Raw genomic sequence first — 18,910 nt, 5'->3', positions numbered from 1 at the left:
TATATATATATATATATATATATATATATATACATATATATATATATATATATATATATATATATATATATATATATATTAAAAAATAAAGCATAAACACACACATTCACACACAGATTTTATTTAAAAAAAACACATTACAGATCCTTGTCAATCATGATAAATTATGATCCTGATAACCTCTCACTAGAAAAATGTAAACTGTGCACTCCCAATGGTCTCCATGTTGCAGCTGGCAGCTCCCAACTGAATGAAAACAAAGTTGCTGAGTCTGACAATAGTGACCAAATATGATGTGTCCTGTTGATAATTATCACTGGGACAGGACTGGACTGGAAATACACAATTTTACAATTGTCTCTGAAACAGGGGAAGATAAGGGGAAGAATTTTCCAATGAAGCAACATTGACAAGAGTCAAAGGGATTTTTCTTTACTTTTTGATGATTCCATTTGCTTCTTGTGTTCCCAGAGCAGATACTGAAGGAGTATCTCCCCAATTGGACAAAATAAAACAACCCGACGGGGCCTCTAAAATTATACTACTCTATCCTAAATGAAAAAAAATATTTGGTTGGTGATACACTTTAAATTTGAATTCCAGGAATTTTTCAGATTCCATAATTACAATGGTCAGATTGGTATATACAGTATATGTTACTCATTTGTAATGGACTAGTAACAGAGCTATAAAATATAAAAATAGCTGGTGCAATATTTCTGGTTCTGCTCAGCTTCTATGCCCCACTGCACACTGACCACAGGGGTTTGCTCACTTCAACATCATTCATTCAAAGAATACCTTGCATTTTTTTATGAATACAAGTTATTCTCTGATTAGATATGTTGGAAAGGAGGAGCAGTGATATCACAAGCTTTACCTCATTGAACAAAATACAAGGCGTTCTATGAACAGTGGTTGTGCCAAGCAAGCAACCCTCTGTGGATAGTGGGCAGTTTGGAAGTTGCTTGCATAGAAGCTAAGCAAGACCAAGAAGTTCACTGATTAACACAGTGAGTTCCGGCCTTTCCAGTGTCCTATAAGGTGTGTGTGTATTGCATACACACTTACATTGTGCCAGGCTAGATAAATGTAAGTAAAGAATCCAAATAATTTCTGGAGTTCCGCTATAAGATTGCATTTGGCTGTTGAGACTTATTCAAAAGATAAAATACAAATGTTACAGTTAAAGACTAAAAAATACTAATATTCAAGTGCTTCCCTTTTATTTTCCATCATATAACTTATACTGCCACCTTTGCAGTTATCAAAATATTTGCACTATGACTGGAGAAAAATATGAAATATGATTTGTTGAAGCTGTGCAAACACAGTGGCTACTTTTTGCAAATCTCTTAAAAAACACGGTAGTAAATGTCCTGCATTACCATATTACTTGCATCTTTCTTCAAACGTTCTATTGCTTTGAATAATGTAGGGTATGAATCTCTAAAAATACACAGTGTTCTGTAGATAGAATGTCAGCATGAACCAAATAGAAAATAAAAAAGAAGTAGCTTAAATATTTTTAGCTGCTCAGTCAGCAAAAAAAAAAAAAAAAAAAAACATAAAAAAATGCAATAAATGCACACTGTATTCTGTACCATGTTTGTGCTTATGTTGTAACCAGAAAGTAAAAACATAAAAAAATTGCTTTATCTTAGCTATTATTTTATAGAGAGATGCTTATCTTAGCTATTATTTTATGTTATTACCTGCCTCATCTATTTGCAAAGAGTGGTTTGTGATTCTTCATTGTTTGCAAGATGTTAATTTATAATTCTTCAAGCACGACAACTTTTTAATTTATTAGCATATGATTCAATTATTTTAGTCTAATGTGTTAGCAAAAATGATAAAAAAAATACTTGTTCATATATATAAAATATATTACAAGAACATATACAAAGAGGCTGCAAAAACGTTATACCTTCTTTCTCCCAGTAGTTGATCAAACTGTTAATTACATATCTATAATATTTTTTTTCTTTGTTAAACATAGCACAATAAAGGGCATATTGTGGCTCTGCTTGTTTAACTGCTCAAAGAATTTGTTTTCAGCTTAAAAAATATAAACCTTTTATTCAGAAATGTTAAATAAATATCTTTGGATTATGGAATCATCTAATGGCTTTTCATATCTTTTGTAGATTTTTCTACAGCAGTTTGTGCCTCCTTCTTTCAACTGGAGGCCATAATAATTGTGTTACGATATTGCAGTAGATAAACTATAAAAGAAAAAAAAAACCAAGGCCTGTGGTGAAGCTCTGATTATTTCCATTATCATCCAATCATGCGCAAACAAAAATGTTTTTTTTTTATTAATTTTCCTTGCATCTGATTGGGTATTCTTTTTTTGTGTGTCTTTATTGCATTTTTCACAAAAATACAGAAAAAACAGAAAGTATATTGTGAGATTCGCAATCATCAAAGTGACACAAGTCATATACATAGAATATCAGATTGAATATACAATGATACCTATATATGGTTATCTTAAAACTTCATACAGTGCAAATGGGGGGGGGGGACCAAAGTGTAGACATAAATAACAAACTGGCATAAGTATATCACGCAAACAGAAAATGTTAATCTCTGGATCAACTATCAGTAAGGTTCCCAGAGCATCCAAACTGAGGGACTGAGGCACTCCGCGGAAACCTAATGGAGGGAGAGGGGGAAGGGGGGGACAACATGGAGAGATAATCAAAAAGAGTCAGGAAGTCTGAGAAGACAAGGTTAGCATGATAACATGAAAGGGTAATGATCATATAGGATGTATTGGTATGGTGCCATGGTTAAGCTCCAAGTGATCCCATAAATCCCAAATTTTTGAAAACTGAGGAAGTCGTGTACTACCACTGTAAAGGTGTTCCATTCTGTGGATCTGTTCAAGTATCTGTAAAGCCTGTGAGTGGGTAGGTGGGGAGGGAGAGCCATCTCAAAGATATAGCCCTTTTGGCTGCCAAGAGGATGGAGGCAGCTAATTTTTGGATGTGCTTGGAGATGCCAGGGAATGGCAGACCCAGTAAGAAATTAATCAGACCCAGGGGTAGATTCATTTCAAGAAGGTCTTGTAAATGGGCTTGAATGGAGGACCAAAATGTTTGAATGAAGGGACATTCCCAAAAAATCTGAAAGTGTGATCCAATGTCACCCAGGCACCTCCAGCACACCCAGGGAACCTTAGAATCTATGTAGAATCTCTGGGGTTCTATACCAAAAGAACAGTATCTTATAAGCCATCTCTCTCTGCTCAACGCATCTTGATGATTTGGAGTTTGAAAACTGCCTCACAAATCTTCTGCCATTGAGGGAGAGAGATAGTTTGTTGGATAACCTGAGACCATTTCTGCATGTATGGATATTGTGTGTTAGTAATTGGGAGGGTATTATGGAGATACCTATAGATATCTGAAATAAGGTGGGTCTGGTATGGGCCTTGGGCACATAAAAGTTCAAATGGGGTGGGTTTATCTATGGTTAGGGTTTGGGAATTAGAAAGGAAGTAGTGTTTTCAATTGGAGATAGCAGTAGAATAGTTGTTTGGGGATCATGTTTTTTCATTGAATTTCTGCAAAAGATAGAAAATTAAGAGATTCATTGAAATGCTTCATCCCTTTTCAAGCAGGAGCCTGTAGCGATACATTAACTCCAAAAGACAGCTTTATATGCATCCCACAGGGTGGAGGTCATTGAATTGAAAGAACTCAGACAGGCTAGTAGATAGGTGGTCCCTAGTCTCTGGGGTAATGTCTAGGTGGACAGAAGAGTGGTCTGACCAGGTTATGGGATTAATTTCTGAGGGAACCATAGACATTAAAAGGGGTGAGGATACAAGAAGTGGCCAGTCTAGAGTAAAACTTGTGGGAGTGAGAGTATAATGTATATTGCTTATGTGTGGGATGTTTAATCCTCCAAACATCTAGGAGATTATGCGCTCTCATGAGTTTACAGAAGGAGGTCAAGAGGCGGTTGGTGGAAAATAGTATATGCCTATCCCTGCCAGGGGACATGGTCATGTTAAAATCCCCACCGATAACTGTAAAAGGTTGGGAGAATTTTTCTAGGTTATCAAATACTGTGGAAAGGAACTGAATTTGGCCAGAGTTAGGAGCACAGACATTAACTAGTGTAAGGGAGTGAGTGAGGAATGTGCAATCCAAGATGATAAATCTGCCCTGGGGATCTAGGATGACAATGTGATGTGCAGGAGGCATGAGCATTTAACTAAAATCACCACTCCTGCTTTCCCAGATGGGTCAGAGGCAATAAAGGCTATTGGGAAGTGTTTGCAAGCAAATTTAAAGGATCCCCAGGATGGAAATGGGTCTCTTGGATCATGATCTCGTCAGCCTTGGAAGAGTTAAACTCTTTCAAAGCTAACCCCAACTTTGACTTTACAAGTAAGAAACGTTAGCACCATAGTAACTTAATCCATTTAAAAGGCAAATGATATACAGCATAATATACGTTAGGTAGATAATTCCACGGTGTGTGGAACATGTAGAGGGTATAAAACAACCAAATAAGACTTAGGAAAACAGTAGCACTATAACATGAATGCTTAGGTTCATGAGGTGTAGCAGCCACAGGTAAAAAAAAAAAAGACCTGAAAAAAGGAAAAAAAAAAGAAAAACAAAAGAAAATAAAAAAAATGGTATTGCATCAAAAAGGAAGCCTGAAGGGCACGATACCTCCAGGGAGCCAAGGCCAAAGCCTTGGACTAGGAAGAGGGGACCTCTAAAATATTGGGGGAAGAGAGTCCCCCACCATCGTCAGCAATATGAAAGCCTGGAATACAAAGCAAAAAAAAAAAACATATAAAAGATTAAACATTTAAACCAGAATGCAAAAGTCGCAATAAGCAGTGCACTCCATGAGCAAAAATGTCAGGGGGCCAGGAAAATCTGAGATCATAACCAAAATATGCATTGGTGTCCATCAAGTGAGAAGCAGAGAATGCAGCTTTGCATCTAGTAATTCTGTCATTAGGGGAGTGGGAGATCCCTGTGCCTGAGTGTGAGGGATATCAAAGAGGGTACTTGCCTCAGACATGTGATGTTCAGGTGGGTCCGGTGCGTCCTCTTGTTTACTCGAGGCTGGGAATACAGGCCTAAATAGGAAGCGGTTCATGGTGAAGGAGGACTGAGGCCTGTGGGCTGTGGAGTAGATGCGCTTCTGGTCATCAATCTTGCCCATGGGATACACGGCTGTTGCAAGAGTATGGGGAGGTGACTCCCGTGGCTATCGATGCGGTATGTCGGGCAGCGGGAGACCCGGAGAGACAGTGGAGGATGGAGCCTGAGCCTCACCCATCCACCATGGTCAGAAGCCGTGCATGAGCGTGATTGGGTATTCTTTACAAAGTGAAGCTTAACCCTATTCATTAAGCTCTGGGATAAATAAATGTAACTGCAATTACAAAGTGCACATTCTATTAACCTTAATTAAATTAACCCCATTTTTTAGGCTATATGCATACACAAAATTAAGCTGGTAATGGACGATTTGAATCCTGGCCAGTTCGGCAGGAATCGCCCAAGATATGAACCAAGTTTAGGCAGGCTAAATGTACCCAAGTTGATTGATCAATCAACTTGGGTGCAACCAGCCTGTCGGATTTTACATGCAATTATTCCTAGTGGCTGTTATAGCAATAATAACTGTGTTCTCCCTTCAGAAATAAAAAATGGCCAGCCTTAGAGATCAAAAGACCATGGAGGTATTTACTAAAATTGTAGCACACATTAGCTTTTATTGTCAAAGCGTAATTGAAGAAGCTGAAGTTAGAAGTTGATTGGTTACTATGCACAGGTGTGACAGATTTTGCATGCTCCAGTTTTAGTAAACTCCTCTTGAAGACTAGATATCTAGTCTTGAAATCTAGTCTTCATGATTCCATGAAGACTGGATAAAATACAACCAAAATGATTGCCCTACTCCATTTGGGACTAGCCTTAAATTAATGACTTCAATTAATGAAAGGTAAGGATGAACAAATGGTTCTCAAAAATTTTATTGTTCGAACCATTAGACAATTACTATATTTTCATACATACTGTATAAGGCTTTACCTCTCTTAGCTGGAAGGGGGTGCTCACTTTGATTGTATTTTTATCTATTTCAAAATATAAGACACTTTGGGGGTTATTTACTAAAGGCAAATCCAATTTGCACTGCAAGTGCACTTGAAAGTAAAGTCACTGTAGATCGGAGGGGGACATGCAAGGAAAATAAAAAAAACAGCATTTTAGCTTGAATACGATTGGATGATAAAATCAGCAGGGCTTCCACTCATTTCTGATCTACCCATTATATTTAGAGCGACTGCACTTCCAAGTGTATTTTCAGAGTAGATTTGCCTTTCATAAATAACCCCTTTTGTTTTTGTTTTTTGATGGCAATAGCAGAAGAAATCTTGATGGGACATAGCGAGAAATTGTGGTGGGAAAGTCTCAAATATATATAAAAGACACTGATGACTCCCTCAGCATTTAAAGAGTTCCCATATATATACTGCATCAGAATGGCTCTCGTGGGCAAAACACTGTATGGGTACCTCCTTCCCCTTTGCTGCTACTAGAGGGTGCTCACCTGCTGCACAGCGGGGGACCCAATGTGCATGGCCGGTGGTTGCGATTGCCGCCGGCCACACGTGATCAGGTGCACGTGTGCTATCATGGGGATTTGTGTGCTTTTAAACACGCAAATCCCTGTGCTTTTAGAGGAGAGGAAACATGTCGTTTGTTCCTAGTAAGTAGGAAAAGCAATATGTTTCCTCTCTTACTTAGTCCTAGCCCAATACAGAAGGAATACACATTTAACCCCTTGATCACCCCCTGGTGTTAACCTCTTCCCTGCCAGTGACAGTTACACAGTAATCAGTGCATTTTTATAGCACTGATCAATGTATAATTGTCAAAGGTCCCAAAAATTTGCCAAAAATGTCTGATCTGTCCATTGCAATGTTGCAATGCTGCTAACATTCACAGATCACTGCCATTACTAGTAAAAAAAAGGCATAAATATTTCCCATAGTTTGTAGACGCTATAACTTTTGCACAAAGCAATCATTATACACTTCTTGCAATTTTTTTTACCAAAAATATGTAGAGGAATACATATTGACTTAAACTGATGAAGGAATGTTTTTTTAAAAAAAGTGGGGGATATTTATTATAGCAAAAAGAGTAAAAAATGTTTTATCTTTTTTCAAAAATTAGCTTTTTTAATGGCGCAAAAAATAAAAACCGCAAAGGTGATCACATACCACCAAAATAAAACTCTATTTGTGGGAAAAAAGAACGCAAATTTTGTTTGGGTCAGGATTTCATGACCGTGCAATGATCAGTCAAAGCAATGCAGTGCCAAATTTTAAAAAGTGTTCTGGTCAGGAAGGGGGTAAAATCTTCTGGGGGGTGAAATGGTTAGGATGTATAGTTTTTAGGGGACAAACTTGTAAAAATATTGGCTGCATCTATGTATGCTAATGTTTAAACAGTTTTTATTTTAATTTTTTATATAATTTTCAGTTATATAGCTACATGGGAATAACCATGTTTGTTAATTACATATGCTGGTGCTTCTGCCTATATAGCAGTGCAGCATTATGGTTGTGTGACTATGAATTAGCCCATTTTTTTAACATTTGATATTTATTATTTTAAAGTTGTTTTGAGAGGCAGTTTGTTAAGAGAGGCAAAATAATGCTTCTTTTAGAGATTAATCAACAGATCTATATTTAATACTATAACAAAAATACAATAGATCATACTTGTAAATATGTAAAAACCACATGAGCATGACTTTAACTAACACTACAATAATAATAAAAATGATCTAAACAAGTACATTAAATGGTAACAAAAGGCTTTAAATTATATCCCCCTTCCTTCCCTGCTTCCCTGGTCCCAAAGTGTTCTGTGATTGGGTGCACATATCCCCTTCTTTCCAATGGAAAGGACATATAACATTAGGTTAAATGTCCATAGGAATTAATTATAGACCGGTAAGGATAAGACATGATGGTAGTGGTAGTCGTCTATGCATTAAGGTGAAAAAACTTCTGTCACTGACCGCCCCCCCCCCCCCAGCCCCCCATTTTACTCACCTGAGTCCCGTAATTCCCACGCCATAGACGCACTCTTCCCCACTGCCTGTTGTCTCGGCTCTTGATTGGGTAGATTGATAGCATTGCAGCCATTGGCTCCCGCTGCTGTCAATCAAATCCAATGACGCGGGCACCAAGGGTGTGGCCGAGTCTGGCATTCTGCATCTATGGACACAAATGCTTGACTCGGGAGCACGCCTGCAAGGTAACCCCCGGAAGAGTGCTTCTCCTAGGGGGTTATATGATGCGGCGAGGAGCTATCAGCACCACCGGGGGACACCAGAAGTCAAGTATCTGGGCCACTCTGTGCAAAATGAACTGCACAGTGGTGGTAAGTATACCATGTTTGTCACCATCACTTTAAGTGAATCAAACCTATAGCGTGAAGGTAGTATTCTCGTTTACAGTAAAATCTGGGGCATGTAAAGGGCTCTTACTGTAACTCAGAGTTTATGCGTTTCTGACAATATAATCAAATACATTTCTTAATTTGTTTGCAAATAATGATTATAATTCTACTTATGTTTAACAACAATGCTCGCATCGACATCTAACTTTTCTGCCCTACTACCTTTGCTACAAGCAGGATATATTGAACTGTTTAATTGCAATGCTGGAGTATACTGAACTCACATGAGTTTATTTGCTATTTTGGATATCACAGACTGGAATGATATATTCTTTCACGCTGTATCTAAATGAGCCATTGTGTATGCAATTAGAGCACTTGGAGTTATACAAAGTTTATTTCCATTTATAGCATTGACACTCAATGAAGCATATTTTGGAGTTCCTACCATCTGCCACGGATTGCTATTCCAAGATCCCCTTTTGTTTTTTCCATTGCTTGTTTGCTACTGTATGGTGGTTTTGATGTTTACACTACATAGCCAAATTATGAATCAGAGGATTTGAATCTGACCTGCAGTGGTGCTCAACAGATAGATAGTGTTATGTACATGTAGTGCAACAACTTGAGCATACTGTATGTTATAGGCATGTGTGAGATGAGTATGGGGACGTCCTACACATGACAACGTTGTTGTCATAGATGGTTTTAATCTATGGGGAAAGGTGATGGTTTCCATAATTCTTTACAAATTGTTAATATTTTTTACATTTTGATAATTTTATACTAATTTAATTCAAAACTCTGTGATCTTTAGAGTGACTGTCTTTTCACTGCCTTTCCAGCAAATGTTTTTCAATATAGCTGTCCAGTCACAGGATCATCTCAGACTGGGGATTGAGCATATACTTAAAATTATGCCATGGGGGTTATTTACAAAAGGCAAATCCACTTTGCATTGAAAGTGCACTTGGAAGTGCAGTTGCTCTAAATCTAAGGGGTAGATCTGAAATGAGTGGAGGCTCTGCTGATTTTATCATCTAATCATGTGCAAGCTAAAATGCAGTTTTTTATTTTCCTTACATGTCCCCCTCAGATCTACAATGAATTTAGTTCCAAGTGCACTTTCAGTGCAAAGTGGATTTTCCTTTAGTAAATAACCCTCCATATTTCCATATCTTTTTGTTATCGTAACTTCTAAACTGCTGTTAAATAGACTAAATAAAATAATTTACTAATTGGTATGTTAAATGAAATATCAAGTATGTATAATAATATTTTTTTTATTATTTCAGGGTTTTTGAGTACAGGGGATCAAGCAGCTAAAGGAAATTATGGATTACTTGACCAAATTCAAGCTTTGAGATGGATTGAAGAAAACATAGGGTCTTTTGGTGGAGACCCAAAACGAGTTACCATTTTTGGATCTGGGGCTGGAGCATCCTGTGTAAGCCTATTAACCTTATCCCACTATTCTGAAGGTAATAGTGTTATGTTATACTGTACCTATTTGTCTTACAACAATAGACAGAATTGATGGGATCCAAATTTTCAATTTCTAATGTAAAACAGGCTAGATAATTTGAGGTTGTATATCGAGGAAAACATTGTATAAAAATAAAATGATAAATATGTATGCCAGGCCATAGCCAGAATGCAACATTCATATTCCATGGTCCCTATGTAATGCTTATACATGCTGCCATTGATGAGTTCATTGTAACCAAGTGAAAAGAAAGCAGTATCCATTATTCACAACTCATTCATGTCTCCAATTAGCTTTTTACTTATCATGTGGTGAAATAGGCAAGGTTACTAGAAAGAAAATCAGATTTTAGCTCACTATGGTCAGTAAAACTAAATTTGGGACTATTCAATTAACCAGTTCTATTTAAATGATTACATTTTTATGTCAGATACATGAGCTTTTTCAATAAAACAAAAGTACAAAAGGTAACAATGATATTATTCAAACTTTACAATTGCATAGCTACCAGTCGGATTTTGTATAGCTGTAGTCAGAGCAATGAAGTGTGATTCCAATTAGTTATTATATTTTGTTCTACTTGTTCTAATACTTTTTGAATAAACATACATGTAAAGTGGATGTAAACCCGATTCATGAAATTTGAGCTGGGCACATATATCGGTAGTGTTTTCTTATCTCTCTTCAAAGCAGAGTCCCATTGCTTTCTTTTGCCCAGTAGCTCTGTTATCAGCCTGATAAATTCTGACAAGTTTTTCGAGATGCCAGCCTGAAGTGTGTGCCATGAGAGTTTGCTATAAATAGATTAGCAGACAGCTTGCAGAACAAAGCTCTTCACGTTTCTTCCTGGAGTAGGGGTGTGTGCCTTTCCTCCCTTAAGCTGTCGTTGCTGTATGCCAATAATCCACTCCCAGTGCTGACCAGGAAGAGAAAATTTGTTACACAAAGAGCACTTTCTAAAGGATATATATACAGCTGAAGACAGCAGATATACATGTAAAACTTATGTAGGGAGATTTGTTTAATCTCTGTGTATCATCTGAGGCTGTTCACTTCACTTAGTATATGTGAGGGTTTATATCCACTTTAACCCCCCTAGCGGTATTCCCGAGTTTGGCTCAGGGTGGAAGTTTTATACCAAAAGCGGTAACCCCGAGCCAGACTCGGGACCACATCACTGAATCCAGGAGGAGGTTTACTTACCTTCTCCCTTGGATCCAGCGATGTCCCCCCGATGTACGAGCGGCTCGTCCTCCGCTCGATTCATCACAGAGCTGATCTCCGTTCCCTGCGAGCGTTGCGACGCATGGGGACGAAGATCGGGGCAAAATTCAAAAAGTAAAACACACACTATGCATACAGTATAATGTAATCTTACAGATTACATTGCTGTATGTAATAATTTCACATCCCCTTTGTCCTTAGTGGTCTTCCCAGTGTCCTGCATGCAGTTTTATATAATAAAAACTGTTCTTTATGCCTGGAAAGTGGAGATTGTCCATAGCAACCAAAACTGTCCCTTTACATCAAAAATGATTTTAGACCAGCTAGAAAACAGCGATAATAAATTGTAATCACTCGCAGATTTGTAGGGAGATCCATCATCAAATATTGAAAAGTAATGACAGTGACAATTCTGCAACTGAGCAAATTTCTGTGTTTTTGATTTGATTACATTATTGAATCATTTTTATTATTGTTATATTATTATTTGGTATAATTATTTATAGTTATTTATTATATTAATTTAATTTATGATATTATTTTTCAAACATTATCATACCCGGGATGTCTGCTAGACTCTGGTTTGGACAGATTTAAGTGAGTTATTGCTAAGAATAACAGGACTACATATAAAACGCCAAATTTTCATGCAAAATAATTGTACCACTTTTAGCACCTAAAATCCGAAATAATCATACCGCCAGGGAGGTTAAGCTACAATATTCACATCACTTCAAATTATTTCTATGAAACTGAAGATATTCTTTTAAATTCTTGTGTGCATGAATCCTGACTAGTGAAAAATGTATCAGTTTCACAGAATAGGTTTATCTACAGAACATTGCTGCTCACCACCGATTGTTGGTCAACATTTAATATCCATTTTTCTCCAGAAATAGGATAATTTTCAACCCTTACCAGTTCAATTTCTGGGTGACATTTATAGGTAGTCTTATATTCATTTCTGTAACCAGCAGTCAGCAAGTGGTAGGATTCAATGGACATTCACACAGAGAGTAAGTGGTAGAACCCAATGGGAATGCAACCCAAATCCAATAAATTGTAGGAGGCAGTAGAATTAATGATTTCATTTACTGACAGAGGTGCAGGGGATTATGGTATGAAAGGTAGCACGTCAAAAAAATCCTTATTAAATCATTGTAGGGGCAGGGTAATTCAATTCTCCACATATTCCCCTGTGCCTCCTGTTAATAATAAATACAAAATAATGAATGGGCATCAGCCCCCTTGACAGCAAAACCCTTTTGATGGTTCAATTAATGACACATTATTTTTTGTTATTCTTTATTTAACCACTTGCTTACTGGACACTTAAACCCCCCTCATGCCCAGACCAATTTTCAGCTTTCAGCGCTGATGCACTTTGAATGACAATTGCGCGGGCATACAACACTGTACCCAAATGAAATTTTTATCATTTTTTTCCCACAAATAGAGCTTTCTTTTGGTGGTATTTAATTACAGCTGGGAGTTGTATTTTTTGCTAAACAAACAAAAAAAGATGCAAAAAAAAAATAAAAAATCATGTTTAATAGTTTGTTATAAAATTTTGCAAACAGGTAATTTTTTATTAAAGTGCGCTGATGAGGCGGCACTGATAGGCTGCACTGGTGGGCACTGATAGGCTGCATTGGTGGGCACTGATAGGCTGCATTGGTGGGCACTGATAGGCTGCACTGGTGGGCACTGAAAGGCATAGTTAAGGCGGCACTAATAGGCACAGATAAGGCGGCACTGATGGGAAAAGATGGGCACAGATAAGATGGCACGGATGGGTGACACAGGTGGGTGGCACAGGTGGGTGGCACTAAGGGGCACTGATAGGTACCACTGATAGATGGGACTGATGGGCACTGATAGGTGGCACTGATAGGTGGCTCTGATAGGTGACACTGCTGGGCACTGATGGGCGGCACTGCTGGGCACTGATGGGCACTGGTAGATGACACTGATGGGCACAGATATGTGGCACTGGGGTACAGCACCTTTGTTGAGGCAGATTGTGGGCACTGCTGGGTGGCACTGTGGGCACTGCTGGGTGGCACTATGGGCACTGCTGGGTGGCACTGACAGGGGGGGGACACATTTTTTATTGATGTGGCAAAGCAGGGGGCAGGTGGGCACTGGCAGGGGGCAGGTGGGCACTGGCAGGGCTGGCTATGATCGGGACTGATGTCCCGTTCACGGCCGCCGGTGATCGGTTCTTTTTTTTCCTCCTCGCGCTGTCAGCGCGAGGAGGAATAATAGCCGATTACCGGCTCCGTTGTATCACATGATCAGCTGTCATTGGCTGACAGCTGATCACGTGATAAGGGGTCGGGATCGACCCCTTGCTCGGATCGGTGATCAGGCGAGTCTCATAGACTCGCCGATCACAGAGCGCGCCACGCGCGCCCCTCAGGGGAGCGCGCCGCGCGCGCCCCTCAGGGGGGCGCGCCGCGCGCGCCCCTCAGGGGGGCGGGCAGGGCGCTCGTGCACAGGACGACGTCAATAGACGTCGTCCTGGCAAAGGAGATCCGCGCTGTAGCCTTTATTCGGCTATAGCGCGGGTCTCAAGTGGTTAAAGAAAGGCAGCGCTTGACAAACCCTGTCTCTTAACAGGACATCTCAGGCACAGCTGAGTGAGACCAATACAAATAAACATGACCATTTATTGTGAAACTTTCTGAGAGGTCATCTGGCTTTTGGCGCAGTTACATGGGCATATGAAAACACATAACATAAAGGAACAAAGGTTGTGATCAGAAAGGTGTAAAACTCCCAAGGTCTATAGCTACCTCAAGTTTGTTTCTAAATATCTTCTAAATTTTAAAAATGAAATTATTTACAGTGAGGGTGAAGAAAGGTACACAAAAAAGAAAAGTCAGCAATAGCCCTCTGGCATCTAGCCAGTTCCACAGAACCATGGGGCAATCCAGAACTGCTCTGTGAGTGTCTGGGAGCAGAGGGGCAGAGAACCTGAGAAGAAGTGGAAATGGTCCATGGATACCAAATGTCACAAAACTTTTCCTCTCTGTATTATATGGAATCCGTTAGGCTTTCCAAGTTTTCAACATCATTAACATGGGTCAGCCAGTAAGAGATTGAAGGCTGCTTCCATAAGGCTGAAATGCAAGCCATGGCCACATTCAGCAGATTAACTTTAAATGAAAATTTGTAATGGGTAAGTGGTATGCTATTAATGTGAAGTAAATAGTTCATACTCTAACTGCCTAGCTCCACTGCTGTAAGCTTTAAGTGGAATTTTAGCCAGAAAATTAAGTCATACTGTCACGTACCTGATTGGAGGCCGAAGTGCCGAGAGGGCTTCCCTTGTGGCTAAGTGCAGTACACGTCTGAAGATGGCACAGGAGGTGTAGTGCCCAAAGAAGCACAGGATGCCAGATGGGTACAGGAGTGTAGAGCTGGTGGTCACCAGATAATGCAGGATACACAGCTGTGCCAAAGTCTCTAGGGATCCTCAGTAACACTTGGCAATGGTGTGTGCAGGAGACGGTAGTGGAAGCCAGGTCAAGGTTCAAACTCTGTGGATCTGACAGGAGGAAGAGGCAGGAAAAGGGTCAAGTTAAGGTCAAATACAGGAAAGCAAGCCAGCAACAGGTAATGGTAGCAAATTCTGTGGTGCAAGCCGGTATCAGACACTGGAGACAGCAGCAGATACGGTAAAGCAAGACAGGGGATCAAACCAGGAAAGCATATCAGGCAGGTCTGGAGCAAGCTGGGTCACAACAGAAAATCCAAGTATAATTTGCACAGAGGCTCAGGAACACGGGAAGGCTGACAACAATGCAGCAATGTGATGGGCTCAGCAGCAGTCTTATATAGGCCAGTTAGTGGCTGCATCTGTCACACTGTGTGCCTATTGCGTATGCACGTTTGCCAACTAGCGCCGGCACGCATGCACGTTTGCACATTAGTGCTGTCGCTAACCCATGTATGCCTGTTTGTTCTTCTTGCACCAGTGCACATGAAAATGCGCTGGAAGTGTCCATTACCAGTACTGGCACTATTGACAGTTTTCCTGTGGCCATTTCCCTGACACTTGCTAGATTACTTTATGGTGGCTGCTTTTTTCAGGTATATATATATAAAACATTTAAAATAAGTGCCTGTACTGTTTAAAATCCAGTAATACACTGTCTCACCCTGCTCTGTAAAAGCTCAGTTGCTCTATTTTGTGGCATTGATCTGCTGACAGCCTAAAGATTTACTGCTCCTCAGGGCTCTGGGCTTCAGAAAAATGGCAGCCTCCAGCAGAAAGAAACAATGCTGGAGGTAATTTACAGTACACACTAGTTTTGGTAGCATAATTATTAATGTGGAATGTATGTTCCTTGGTAAATAACATTGTTTGTTTGCAAGTTTTCATGGGTAATGTTTACCTTTTAAGTATTAGCTGTCTCACTTGTCCCCGAATGGGTGTATTTTTTGTCCCTCTTCTTGATGACAACATAAACAGAAGTTGGAAGTTTGTTGAAGCTTAGTTGGACCCTGTACTACCTCGCATTTCGCTGGAACCGTGTCTACCTCCACCTGAGCCTTACTGGCCACTGGTTGCTAGAGCTGCCTGGCGTCTAGCAACCCGCGACATCACGGCCACAACTCCTGCACACCGCACAGCATTCAGAGTGGTGGAGGACCACACCTCGCCTAGTGCTCTCCACTAGGGCCAGGATAAGGGAAGTGGCGGCTGTCCAGGGTGCAGTGTCATGGCGTCCTTTGGAGGAGAGGGCACTGGGAGCTTGTTAGTGTCTGACATGAATGATGCCACTTTCATTCAGGTAGGTGCAGATTGTGATGGGGGAACACCTGATGTATGGGGACACTGTGATTGGGGAACCTGATTTAAGAGGACACTGTGATGGGGGAAACCAATGTATGGGGACACTGATGGAGAACCTGATGTAAGGGGCACTGGTGTACAGTATATGGGGAAATATGATGGGGTGACATGATGTATGGGGGCACTGTGATTGGGTGACATTATGTATGGGGACACTGTAATGGGGGACACCTGATTTAAGAAAACACTCTGATGGGGGACACCTGTTGTATGGGGACACCTAATGTATGGAAGCACTTTGATGAGGACATCTGATCTATATGGGCAATGTGATGGGGGACACCTGATGTAAAGGGCACTGTGATGGGGATACCTAATGTATGGGGACACTGTGAAGAGGGGCGCCTGATGTATGGGGACACCATGATGGGGACACCTGATGTATGGGGACACTGTGAAGGAGGACACCTGATGTATAGGGACACTGTGATGGGGGGACACTTGATGTATGGGAACACTGTGATGGGGGAACCCAATGTATGGGGACACTGTGATGGGGACACCTCATAAATGGGGTGACATGATGTAAGGGGACACTGTGATGGGGACCCCAATGTAAGGGGACAGTGTGATGGGGACACCTGATAAATGGGGTGACATGATGTAAGGGGACACTGTGACGGGGGAACCCAGTGTATTGGGACACTGTGATGGTGGAACCCAATGTTAGGGCACACTGTGATGGGTAAACATGATGTATATGGGCACTGTGATGGGGTCACTTGATGCAGGCTAGTAGGGGCCCCGGTGCATTACTTTGCCCAGGGGCCCATGGTGCTAATAAGATGGCTCTGGTACCACTGCAATAATATTATGTATCCCTGCTCCTAAAATTTGTTGGCAATGGAACACTTATGTACAAACAATATAGCACTTTCAATTTAAGTCAGAGAGAAAGTAATTTGCAGATCTTGTTTCTACTTAGGAATGCAAGGAGGAATGTAATCTGGAGGGGGGAGGGGGGTACGAGCAGTCTGTAAAGCTGTGATAGAAGATTAGGCACACATGACATATCCATGAATACATTTTCAAATGGGGTGGTTTCACACAAAAGATGATTTCAATCAATAGCAGATCTAGTATGCTGATCAAATGTCAATAGGTGGATCCATTTAAAGCCCCATACAAACTATCAGTTTTTCTGCTGAGTTTTTCCTTCAGGTTTACCAAAACCATGTAGTAGAAGGGCCTGCCTGATTGCATACACATTGAAACTGCTAAGGTTTGACCTCATATTATATGGTTTTGGTAAATCTGAAGGAAAAACTCAGCAGAAAAACTGATAGTGTGTATGGGGCTTAAGAAATGGCAGATCTGGTATGCTGACCAAACATCAATAGGTGGATCCAATAATGTTGAAGCCTTACAATTTTGTTCATCCAAGTGTATTTTAGATAATAAGGGGCAAAAGTTGGCCTCAAATAACCCGATCTGTGCTGGGGTAAGCTGAGCTGTCAAATACTTTATATATAAAAGGAGGCCCAAAGAAAGGAAACATTGGGGCTGATTTACTAAGATGAATGTGCTGCGCCGGTTCATACCTCCATTTGTGCGCCTCCAAATTATCAAGTGAGTGCATGAAGTGGCGCATGCATAAGCGCAACACATAATATGCCGGCACAATTCATAATAGCGCACGCCGCATCATTTACAGTCCATTCACACAGGGGCAACACGACTTCCAGCGCGACTTTGGGAGGCAACTTGGACACGACTTGAGTGTGAATCACAGCGGGACTTGGGGCGACTTACAACATGAATTTAAGTTGCCCCCAGGCCAGGCGACTTTATTTTAAAAAAAAACGGTTCTCCTCCAAGAGCATACCAGGCCCATACCAGGCCCCAGCCGGTGGTTGTGGGAGTCTGCGGGTGGGGGCTTATTGGAATCTGGAAGCCCCCTTTAACAAGGGGACCCCCAGATCCTGGCCTCCCCCTGTGTGAAATGGTAAGTGGGTACAAAAGTACCCCTACCATTTCACCAAAAAAGTGACAAAAGTGTTAAAAATTATGACTTTTTGACAAGTCCTTTATTAAAGTCTTCTTCTTTCTTCTGGTCTTCTTCCTTCTTCCTTTCTTCATCCTTTGATTTCTTCCTCCATCTTCTTCTTCCTCCGATCCTCATCTTCTTGCTCCGCTGTTCTCATCCGGCATCTTCCTCCACAACGTCTCTTCTTTGTTCTCGAGCAGCTCCGCGCAATTGGAGGCTCCGGTTGTGTGACGCTTCTCTTCTTCTGACAGGTCTTATATAACGAAGGGCGGGGCCACCCAGTGACCCCGCCCCATCTGATGCACACCGGAACACGGGAGCAAGAAGAAGAGGATCAGAGGAAGAAGAAGATGGAGGAAGAAACCAAAGGATGAAGAAAGGAAGAAAGAAGAAGACCAGAATAAAGAAGATGAAAGAAGACTTTAATAAAGGACTTGTCAAAAACTGTCTCTTGTCATTTTTAACACCTTTGTCACTTTTTTGGTGAAATGGTAGGGGTACTTTTGTACCCCCTTACATATTTCACACAGGGGTCTAGGCCGGGATCTGGGGGTCCCCTTGTTAAAGGGGGCCTCCAGATTCCGATAATCCCCCCGCCCGCAGACCCCCACAACCACCGGCCAGGGTTGTGGGGATGAGGACCTTGTCCTCATCAACATGGGGACAAGGTGCTTTGGGGGGACCCCAAAGCATGCTCCCAATGTTGAGGGCATGTGGCCTGGTATGGTTCGGGGGGGCGCTCTCTCATCCCCCCTCTTTTCCTACGGCCTGCCAGGTTGCGTGCTCGGATAAGGGTCTGTATGGATTTTGAGGGGGACCCCCACACCATTTTCTGAGTTTTTTTGACGTTGGGTTCCCCTTAAAATGCATGCCAGACCTGAAGGGTC

At 40.9% G+C, this 18,910-nt stretch overlaps 1 protein-coding gene across 4 annotated transcripts in view; it reads left to right on the top strand.

The window, feature by feature from the left end:
• The window catches only part of NLGN4X (neuroligin 4 X-linked), a 476,850-nt gene that overhangs the window by 372,213 nt on the left and 85,727 nt on the right, over nucleotides 1-18,910 (top strand). For all 4 annotated transcript variants that reach the window (XM_077480817.1, XM_077480819.1, XM_077480821.1 and 1 more), the window contains one exon: nucleotides 9,758-9,943. In XM_077480817.1, coding sequence (XP_077336943.1) covers nucleotides 9,758-9,943 — 186 coding nt within the window. The remainder of the gene's footprint in view (nucleotides 1-9,757; nucleotides 9,944-18,910) is intronic.

The sequence above is a fragment of the Lithobates pipiens genome, unplaced genomic scaffold (assembly GCF_037356315.1).
Source record: "Lithobates pipiens isolate NorthernLeopardFrog02 unplaced genomic scaffold, aLitPip1_a1.2 Scaffold_16, whole genome shotgun sequence".
NCBI lineage: Eukaryota > Metazoa > Chordata > Amphibia > Anura > Ranidae > Lithobates > Lithobates pipiens.
This window is presented reverse-complemented; position numbering and strand designations above follow the sequence as displayed.